The sequence below is a fragment of the Leptopilina heterotoma genome, unplaced genomic scaffold (assembly GCF_015476425.1).
Source record: "Leptopilina heterotoma isolate Lh14 unplaced genomic scaffold, ASM1547642v1 Lhet_123, whole genome shotgun sequence".
Lineage (NCBI taxonomy): Eukaryota > Metazoa > Arthropoda > Insecta > Hymenoptera > Figitidae > Leptopilina > Leptopilina heterotoma.
In genome coordinates, this window is record NW_025110842.1 from 3,224,803 (window position 1) to 3,236,277 (window position 11,475).

The 11,475-nt window shown below is 27.3% G+C and overlaps 1 protein-coding gene across 1 annotated transcript; it reads left to right on the forward strand.

The window, feature by feature from the left end:
- Window positions 1-4,521: 4,521 nt before the first annotated feature.
- On the forward strand, window positions 4,522-11,169 carry LOC122512572. The gene is made up of 2 exons (XM_043628473.1): window positions 4,522-4,752; window positions 7,099-11,169. The coding sequence occupies exon 2, from the start codon at window positions 7,270-7,272 to the stop codon at window positions 11,098-11,100; it is 3,831 nt and encodes a 1,276-aa protein (XP_043484408.1). The 5' UTR covers window positions 4,522-4,752; window positions 7,099-7,269; the 3' UTR covers window positions 11,101-11,169.
- Window positions 11,170-11,475: the final 306 nt, after the last annotated feature.

The following is an 11,475-nucleotide window of genomic DNA, read 5'->3' on the forward strand; positions in this document are numbered from 1 at the left end:
GAATTCAATTACTTGCCAATTTTTTATAAATTTCTTTGCACTAATTCAATTATTTTTAATATTTTTAATGAAGTTTCTTTACAAGATTTATAGTTAATAAAATTAAAATTTTAATAAAATTTCCCTGTGCAATTCAATTATTTTCAATACAATTCTTCTTAAGAATTCAATTATTTTCTTAAATAATATATTTTTTTATGAGAATGCAATTATTTAAAAAGATCTGAATAAAATTATTCGCAAGAAATCAATTTTTTTATTAAAATAATAAAATTTTTCTCGAGAATTCAATTATTTAAAAAAAAATTAATAAAATTCTTCGTCAGATTTCAATTATTTTAAATTTTTTAATGAAATTTCTCGATAGAATTCAATTATTTTCAAAAAGTTTTAAAAGAATCTAAAAAAATTCAATTATTTAAAAAAAATCCGAATAATAAGATTCTTCACAACAATTTAATTATTTTCAAAAATAAAAATTTTTCACAGGGATTCAATTATTTAAAAAAAAATTTAATAAAATTCTTGGTCATATTTCAATTATTTTCAATTTTTTAATAAAATTTCCCGATGGAATTTAATTATTTTCAAAAATTTTGAAAAATTCAATTATTTAAAAAAAAATTCTAATAAGATTCTTCACAAGAATTCAATTATTTAAAAAAAATTTTATAAAATTCAGATTTTTATTATTTTTTTTAATGAATTTTCTCGATAGAATTTAATTATTTTCAAAAAGTTTTAAAAAATTCCGAGAAATTTTAATAAAATTCTTCCCAAGAATTCAATTATTTAATAAAAATTTAATAAAATTCTTCCTCTGATTTCAATTATTTTCAATTTTTTTAAAGAAATTATTCGATGGAATTTTATTATTTACAAAAAAGTTCCAAAAAAATCTGAAAAATTCAATTATTTAAAAAAGAATTCGAATAAAATTCTTTACAAGAATTTAATAATTTTCATAAATAATAATATTTTTCACTGCTATTCAATTATTTAAAAAAAAATTAATAAAATTTTTCATCTGATCTCAATTATTTTCAATTTTCTAATGAAGTTTCTTGATGGAATTTAATTATTTTTAATGAGTTTTAAAAAATTCTGAGAAATTCAATTATTTAAGAAATTTTAATAAAATTCTTTGTCAGATTTCAATTATTTTCAATTTTTTTTAATGAAGGTTTCTCGATGGGATTTAATTATATTCAAAAGGTTTTAAAAAATTTGAAAAATTCAATTATTTAAAAAAAAATTCGAATAAAATTCTTCACAAGAAATTAATAATTTTCACAAACAAACTTTTTCATAGGAATTCAATTTTTAAAAAAATTTTTTTAATAAAATTCGTTGCAAGAATTCTATTATTTTCATAAATAACAAAACTTATCGCAGAATTTAAATTAATTTTTATACAATTTGAAATGAAATGATAGAAAATTGCATTTATTCTTAAAATTTCATTTTCTTAATTTCGACGAAAGAATTCAATTATTATTTTTAAAAATTTTGATAAAATTCTTCATAAAAATTTCAATTTTAAAAAATATTCAATTATTTAATAAATTATTTAGTTGTGTATTTAGATAATTGATTTCTCGGAAAATTTTCTAATAAAAATTGATTAAAAAATGAATTTCACTTAAAATTGAAAATTATAATTGAATATTAAAAGCATTTAGCGTGAATTTTTAGAAATAATTGAATTTTTGAATAGGGTTGATCGTTTTCTTCATGTTTTATATAATAATATTTTCATAAGTTGTTGAATTTCAGAATGGTTTGAATTTGAAAATCTTTAATTCATAGAAAAGTAATAATGAGTGAATATTTATTTAAAAAAAGAAGTTATTGATTTGGAATCTATCTAATCTAATAATCTAATCTAATAATGTTTGGAGTGAATCAGAATATTCTTCAGGGTCACAGGGAAAAAGTCAAAATTTTTTCTGGAAATCAGGGAAAAATCAGGGAAAAACCAAATTAAATTTTTGTGATAACTTATTATTTTGACAACTTGTGAAAAATGCTTAAATAATATTTCTATCACTTGGTTGTCAAATTAATTAAGTTAATTAATTAATTACTTGGTTGTCAAATTAGTTAAGTTAATTAAGTTAAATTAATTAAATTAATTAAGTTAATTAATTAAATTAATAGTATTGAAGTCAACGATCATTCCAAGTTAAAATCTTGACTCGGAGTGATCTTTGTTAAAAATCTGACTCCAACTTTACACCAAAACGATTGAAATGATGTTATTTCAATCTCGCAAAGTGTGAATTTTTGCATTTCATTGGTTTCAAGATTTTAGTGCATCCAATCAAATGAAAGTATTCACACTTTTTGAGATTGAAAGTTTATCATGTTCAATCTTTTGGTGTAAAGTTGGAGTCCGATTTTTAGCTTCAATACTATTATAATTAATTCCATTTTTAGTTTGATGAAATTGAGGTGAAATGAATACAGAATTTTTAAAAACAAAATATTGTTTTGAAAAGAATTTTTTAAAACTTCCGCATAGAAATGGAAATCGCACATATGAATTTTTTTACTTGCGCCTATACGCAATTCGTCGCAGTTGAGTCTGGGAACAGGATAACAGACGATCGTAAATCAACCGGTGGTGGTTCGCCGAAAAGCTATTAACCACGACAGCTTCGAGTTAAAGAATATACACTGGCGATAGAGATATGTCGAAAAAAGTTGTCAAAGCACGGTTACACACTCGTCATAATTATTATATTCGTTGCGGTATCCGCTTAATATTAAAATTTACATGCGAACATTGAAAAAAAAGAAAAGTACAGTCAGGTCCTTTTGGGGTCAACAAATATTTTTTTCTCCTCTAGAATTTCTTTATTCGTTCTTCTGAAAACTAAATTCATAAACTAACGCTGTTTTATGTTCCCTGACCCTTTTTAATTATTCGGTAAATTTTTGTTTAATTTCTAACCCTCCCTTTGCACTCATCTACTAAAACCTACTATTTACTACTTTTTTTACGTTATTCTACTATTCAGGTACTTTTTTTTTTAGATTTTAGCCACTAAAAGTTACTATTTCTGGTTTTTTGAGAATTTCCACTACTTTAAATTCGCTAATACTAGAAATCAAAAAACTGTTCTTAAAAATTATAATCAAATTCTTTAACCTTTAGAGGGCCGGTAAATTTGCACAGATTTTAGTAGTTTTTTATTTAAAAAAATTTATAAATAAGAAGTCAATTTGATAAAAAGATTCGTCAAAATAAATGGTGGCCACCCCGTCCCTCTAAAGGTTAAAACGATTCAATTATTGTCAAAAAATATTCTAAATTCTATTTCTATTTTTTGTAAAAATTATTCAAATTTTCTTCGATCATTACAATTTTATTAAATATTCTTAGTTTTCGAGTAAATTTTACTATTTTTAAAATAAATTTTTCTAATTTTTATAAAAAAAAATTGTCTTTGAAAATAGTAAAAGTTGTTCTAGTAATAATTTTTAATATTAAATTTTACTATATTCGAAGAAAATTCTCCCAAATCCCAAGTTCATTTTACTAATTTTTTTTCTGAAGTTTAGTTCCCATATCTTATAAAATTCATGCGTAATTTTAAAACAAAAGTAGCGTTGTAATCAAAATTTTGATTAAAAATTTAAAGAAAGTCACGTACTACGAAAAAATATAAAATAAATATCAATAATTTAAAGAAAAAATTTTAAAAAAAAATAATTTCATTTAAAAATGAGGGAAGTTAAAAGAAAAAGGAGAAAAAATTTTTCTAAATAAATTTTAGGCAGGAAATGATAAATAATATATATACTGATAATAATACTGAAAATAATAAAATACTGATAAAATTAGGATATCCTGAGAAAAGTTGCTTTAAAAATATATAATATTAACATTTATTCGAGAATCTTTTTTAACATTAAGATGATGATTATCGTATATTTCAAGAACTAGTTATAGTTGTATGACTAATTTTATCAGTTATCGATATTTATAATCTCGCTTATTCAGATTAAATAGAGTATAGAATATTGTTTAAATATTTGAATTTTGGGATTTTAGTCATTTTTAGTGTTTTTATAAAATTGTCAATATTACATTATACTTGAAAAATACAAAAAATGAAAAAAAAAATTTTTAAACAAAAAATAATCAATTTTTGTATTTGAAAAAGAAGGCTCATATGAAATAAATATGAATTTCAATAAAATGATCGAGAATTAAAATTAAAATGAAGGGTCCTTATATTTAATAAAAGTAATATAAAATAATTTAATTAATTATGATGATTAAATTTTATATATGATTTTGACAGCAACTAAATGATAAAGTATTTTGGTGTCTCTGGGAAAAAGTTGCGCAATTAATGATCTTTCAAACAAGCCATCAAAAAATGAAATCGGTTGATTCGTTTAGTCACAAGAGTCATAAAACCGTTAGTGTGGCTGCTTTTCCCCACTCTTCCCTAATAATAATAATTCTGGTCTGCGTAAAAAGTTTGCTTACAACAGTGTAGTAAAAGGCTTTGCCTTGACCATATGTGTATGATAATCGTGGTGATTCTAGATTTCCGAATCTCTGTCCACACCTAAAGTTAGACTTTTGTGGATTATTGATGCGTAATCGTCGCGTTTTTTCCTCTACGTAATTGTGAAGTGAATTAATTAACAAGAATTAATTAATAATTAATTATTAATAAGAAGTGAATAAGAAGCTGGAATAAATTGCAGAAATATACAGTTCAACAAAAATTGGTAAGTTTTTAATTATATGTATTTTATTATTATTCATATAATAATAATTCTTTTTATTTACTGTGAAAAATTATCATATTATTTATTTTCAAAAGCATGTTTATTATTTTTTTTTATTCATTTACTATGAAAAATGAAATTTAAAATTCTAAGCGTTCAAATGAACAAAATATATTTCGTCACCTATATGGGTGATTTTCAAATAACTGTCATATTTGCATGTCCACATAGATAAATGACTAATAAAATTATTTTTTTTTGACACTCACTTCATAAATCACTTAATATAAGTCTCTTCTTAAAGATACTTAATATTCAGTTCATTAACTAATCATTATCATAGTTAAAATTAAGAAAATAGGGTCAAATTGTCAGGTCCGTGGCATACGTTTTTTTTAAATTTGGTTCTGAAATTTTTACGTGAGCAAATATTGAAACTATCTTTTAAGTACTTTGTAGGCCAAATCTAACCAGATGTTTTACATATAAAAATATTTTTATTATAATGATATTCTACGTACACGAGCACTTTTTTCATGTTTTAAATTGTTAATTACTTTCTATCTACACATGTTAACGACATCGTGATTTTATTACTCAATTTTATTTTTAATTGACTTCTACTGGTATTATTTTGAAGTGCGAACATTGAAAAGAAAATATTTATTCGATTATTTATTTATTTACGTATTTTAACTGTGACACACATGTCAGGACCGTGGCAAAATGTCAGGTCCGTGGCATGTTCACTATTTTAGCAGAAAAACGTCTTATTCAAAAAATCACAGTTATTTGAAAATCACCCATACATTACTTTCAAAAAATATTTTTATTATACTTTGAAATAATAAAATTAAAAAAATTGTTTAAAAAACGTAACATTTTATCAAAGTATTTATTTTTCAAATATATTTTTATTTATTTACTGTAATTCTTCAAATTTTATTTATTTTTATTATTACTGTAAAGAATCAAATTAAAAAAATTGTAATGGAAGAAAATTATTTTTTTTGTTTTAATTTTAATTGCAATTATTATTGTTTACTGTGGAAAATTTATCACATTTAGTATAATTACTATTTATAGGTATATAAATAATAAATGTTTACTTATTTAATTTTTATTTAAATGTACTATGAAAAAAATGGAAAAATCAATTAAAAAATCTAAGCGTTCAAGTAGGGAACGAAATATTTCATGAATATATTAATTTTTAAAAATATATTTTTATTACTGTGAAATAATTTTAAAAAACTAATTTTAATTTTGTTTATTGTAGACGATTAATTAGCTTTTTTATTTACTTACGAATGTTATGTTAATTTTTTTCAATTGATTTTTTGCTCGAATGCATTATTATTATTATCATTATATATAATAATCGTGGTGATTCCGGATTTCCGGATCTCTGTTCACACCTGAAGTTAGACTTTTGTGGAGGCTTTTGTTTTTTTATATGTTTTGATAGACATTGTTATATTATTTTTATTCTTTTAATTTATTATAATTCTTTTTATTTTTGATTTAATTAAAAAATTTACTTATTAATGTAAAAAAATTAGTATTAAATTAAATGTTTTTATTCATCATTTATTTTTCTTTTGCGTTGAAGTTACAAATTAATGTAATTTAGTTTACATTTTTTCTTTAAAAAAACTTTTTTGTTTGACAAATCCAAATTATGCAGCCTTTCTTTTTTTCCTTATAAAAGAAAATTAGAAAATTTTGTTTTTTTAATAATATAATCTATCCTTGCTATTTGTCGATTCAAAATTCTTAAACAAAATTTCAAGTTTTGGTTAAGAATAAAGCAAGAAAGATTTTGGAAATTCAATTTGATATTATTAACGAAATAATTATATTTTTTTAAATTAATGAAAAAGAATTATTAATTATTTAATTGCAATTAAATTTTTTTTATTTTTTATTTGTTTATTACTCGTGCAAGTGGCATAATTTCCGTTTCATAATCACAATTTTTATACAAAATCATGTTTTTTAAAAAAATAACATAAATTGGGGCGCCTTAGTATTCCATAAAACAATTTTTTTTATTATATTTGTAGGACAGAATTTTATATGCTAGAAGTTTATTTTAAGCGAAATTTCTTTTTGCGAAATTTTATTTACTATAATTTTCATTTAAACGAATTTCTATTAAACAAAATTTTTTCATAATAAAAATTTTATTTGACAGAATTTCCAATACGTCGAATTCTAATTTATCGAATTTTTCGTTAATTAGAATTTTATTATTGAATAGAATGTCATTTAGACGAATTTTTAATAGACATAAAAATATAAAAAAGAATTCTTTTTTAATATAAAATATATTTATATTTGCAGAATTAAGGTAATAAGATTCCATTCCCGACAACACTACCAGGATCTCCACCCACGTATCCGTGGCATCGTCCGAAGACGCCTACGCCCTGGTTCGAACTGGGGACACCACTGGTGATTTCAAATGGACATGTGATTTCAATTTCAGTGGACGTGGTGATTTCAAATGCAGAGATGAATCGTAAGCTGAAGTCGACCAATGGACCACGTAAACATCCGAATTACGATACAATCCTTGACGAGAATGATGTCGCTGTTGCTGACATCAAAAAAGCTCTTCAGTTAATTCCAAATTTAAGTGAAGTAAATTTAAGACGTTCATTTATCGAACGATGGATTGTAAAATGCTTACAACTTGAAAACTTGTTATCGAGAATTCTCATGTCGATGTATTTCACACATCAAAAGCAAAGATGTGTGAGCATTCTACAATCCATCATTAGACTTCGCGCATTGTTTGAGTCCCATATTGTAGATGGCGCTGCAATCGGTGATCCAGATATTAATAAACGCATTCGCTGGGCAGAGTGTGAGAGTGCTTTTGCGTGTAGACTGTACACTAATGTGGTCTTGAATCTCGCACACGTTGATGTAAGCTCATTTTTAGACGATGCGTCTATACGGTTTCAGGACCACATTAGAGGTGCCTTAAATAAGAATGGACCCATTCTCGTGTATAGTGTTCTCATCGCAAACTTTAAAAGGGTGGAGAATGATGAAGAAGTAGTGAAGCCAATTCCTTTTGGAACCAAGGCCAACAGCATCTTCCCTACAACACTTTTAGATGATTGGTTCAAGCAGAACATCAAGCAGCCGATTTTGCATACTGTTGAAGAGTTCTACGCAAAAGGTTCGAATTGGAATATTCAATCAATTATAAGATTAGAAATCAATGTAAATAAATACAATCCAATGCGTGCAAGCTCTTACATTGATTTACCGACAAAAATTAAAATTAAACATGCATGTATAAACGTGCAAAATAATGACAATGAATGTTTTAAGTGGGCGGTACTGTCAGCTTTACATCCAAATATCTCCGATCCTAAACGTGTGTCTAATTTTAAAGAATTTAAAGATGAATTAAACTTTGACGGAATTGAATTTCCAGTAACGTTAAAAAGTGTTCCGAAATTTGAAAAAATTAATGACGTTTCGATTAATGTCTACGGCCTTGAAAAGAGGTATGGTGACTTTTCAGTACACCCTCTTCACCTTACGACGGAAAAAAGAGATAGGCATGTAAATCTCTTGTATGTTGCTGACAGGTATGGGGATGAAAGTGACGTCAATAATGAATTGTATGATGACGATGATTTTATGAACTTCCATTATGTATGGATAAAAGATTTATCACGCCTTGTATCGAAACAATTGTCTGCTAAAAATGGTAAAAAACATATTTGTGACAAATGCTTACACTATTTTTTATCTGTAGATAGACTGAACGCACACATCGAAAATTGTAAAAATGTGAATGGGTGTAAAATTAAATTACCAGGGCCTAATAATTGTACAATAAAATTTAAAAATTATAAAAATAAGGAGAGAGTTCCCTATGTGATTTACGCCGATTGTGAAAGTCTACTTCTTCCCGCCGATAAAGATGTAGACAATTTAAGTAAGACTCAAGTTTTCCAGCGTCATAAATTGTTAAGCATCGGCTATTATATAAAATGCAGCTACGATGAATCATTATGTAAATATGTACCGTGTCCGGAACATGAATCCGACCCTGCTAAATGGTTTGCTGAGGAATTAAAGAAATTATCTGAGAAAATTCATAATGTTTTTAAAAATCCGACACCAATAAATACTTTAACTCCTCAAGAAATCAAAGATTTTAAGCGAGCGACAGTCTGTCACATTTGTCAACAGAAAATACAGGCAAGAGAAAAGAAAGCCCGTGATCATAGTCACCTTACTGGCAAATATAGGGGTGCTGCCCATGAATCATGCAATCTTAACTACCAAGATTGTCAAACGATCCCCGTAGTGTTCCACAATCTAAGTGGCTATGACGCCCATTTTATAATTCACGCGATTTCTACAAGTTTTGAAGGGAAAATTGACCTCCTCCCCATTAACAAGGAGAGGTATATCTCTTTTACTAAACATGTCAAGGGGAGTGAGGTCAAATTTCGATTCATCGACTCATTGCGATTCATGTCAGAATCCCTAGAAAAACTCGCATCGTACCTAGACGAGTATAAAATTGTCAACTCCGTTTTTGCCAGTACGGTGACAGATCCGGATAAAATCAAATTATTGACGCGTAAGGGTGTCTTCCCCTATGAGTACTTTGACTCAAGAGGCAAGCTTGAAGAGACAGAATTGCCTCCGATAGAGAAATTTTATAGTACGCTTTATGATGACGGTATTTCTGATCATGAGTATGCACATGCGCAGAATGTATGGACTGAGTTTAACTGTAAAAATCTCTACGATTACGTCCATTTGTATATGAAAACAGATGTGTTACTACTTGCAGATGTCTTCGAAAATTTCCGAGAACAATGTGTTAACGCGTATGGTTTGGACCCTGCACACTATTATACGACCCCCGGTTTAACTTGGGATGCTATGCTTAAATATACGAGAGTGGAATTGCAACTTATAACTGATATCGATATGATGATGTTTGTTGAGTCCGGTATTAGAGGTGGCATAAGTCAGTGTTGCAACCGATATACTAAAGCGAATAATCCATATATGGAAAATTTCGATGAAAGCAAAGATACAAGCTACATCATGTACTTTGACGCCAACAATCTATATGGCTGGGCAATGGCTCAAGCGCTCCCTTATGGCGGCTTTAAATGGATAGACAATGTCGACGACTCTTTCAATTTTAATGTAACTGATAATTCCTCTGTTGGGTACATACTCGAAGTTGACTTGGAGTATCCTAAAAGTCTCCACGACACGCATAAAGACATGCCATTTTGTGCAGAAAATGCAAAACCCCCTCTATCAAAGCAGAAGAAATTATTAACAACTCTCCTACCCAAAGAAAAATATGTGATTCACTACCGAACGTTAAAACAAGTTGTCGATAATGGCATTAAACTTGTAAAAATTCACCGAGTCCTAGCGTTTAATCAATCAACTTGGCTCAAACCGTACATCGACAACAATACGACGTTGCGAACCAACGCGAGGAATGAGTTCGAGAAAAATTTTTTCAAGCTGATGAACAATGCTGTTAACGGCAAAACAATGGAAAATGTCCGTAAACATGTCGACATTAGGCTTGTTACCAAATGGTCTGGCCGCTACGGAGCTGAAGCCCTTATCTCACGACCTAACTTCCATAGTCGAGCGATATTCGACGAAAATCTGGTTGCCATTGAGCTGCGTAAAACCGAGGTACTGCTCAACAAACCAATCTATGCAGGGTTCAGTGTGCTCGATATATCAAAAACGCTAATCTACGATTTTCACTACAAGTATATGTTAAAAAAATACGCCCAAAATTGTAAAATTTTGTATACCGATACAGACAGTCTAATCTACGAAATCAAATGTAAAGATGTCTACAATGATATAAAAAATGATATCCAAAGGTTCGATACGTCAGACTATCCCGAAAACAATGTGTATGGCATTCCGCAAGCCAACAAAAAGATCCTCGGCCTTATGAAAGATGAGTGTAAAGGCAAGATCGTTACAGAATTTGTTGGCTTGCGAAGTAAGATGTACAGCTTACGGGTTGAAAATAAAGGGGTTGAAAATAAAGATTCTATTAAAAAAGCCAAAGGCATTAAATCCGCCGTTATAAAAAAATCGATTCATTTTGATGATTATGTAAAATGTCTGCGAGATTTTAAAATTCAATCTCGAACACAGTATAATATTAGATCGCGACTACACAACATTGAGACTGTAGAACAAATTAAAGTTGCGTTAAATCCAAAAGACGACAAACGGTATTTGTTACCGGAGAGTACCGATACCTTACCATGGGGACACTATGCGATCCCAGAATCGACAAATGATTTGTAAAATAAAATGATTTATACATGTAAAAAAATAAAAGGTTTGTTAATAAATAATACAATTATATTATATTAATTTTATTTTCTTGTGTTTTTTATTTAAAAATCCTTCAAGAATGAGGTTTTTTCATTAAAAATAGTGTTGTCGATCTATGTAAGTTAAATTATAAGAAATATTTATTTCATGCATTTTTATCTTCGAAAGATATAAATTCAAAATTTAAATCCTACGTGGCCCTGATCTGAGCCCTAAGATGTTCCTGATGTGGGCCTGACCAGAATTGTCAAGTCTGGCCCTGATCAGGTTTAAGGTACTTTCAAGAGTGTATAAAAGTAGTAAAGCTAGGAGAGTTCTGGGGCAGGTTCTGATCTTAGCTAAGTA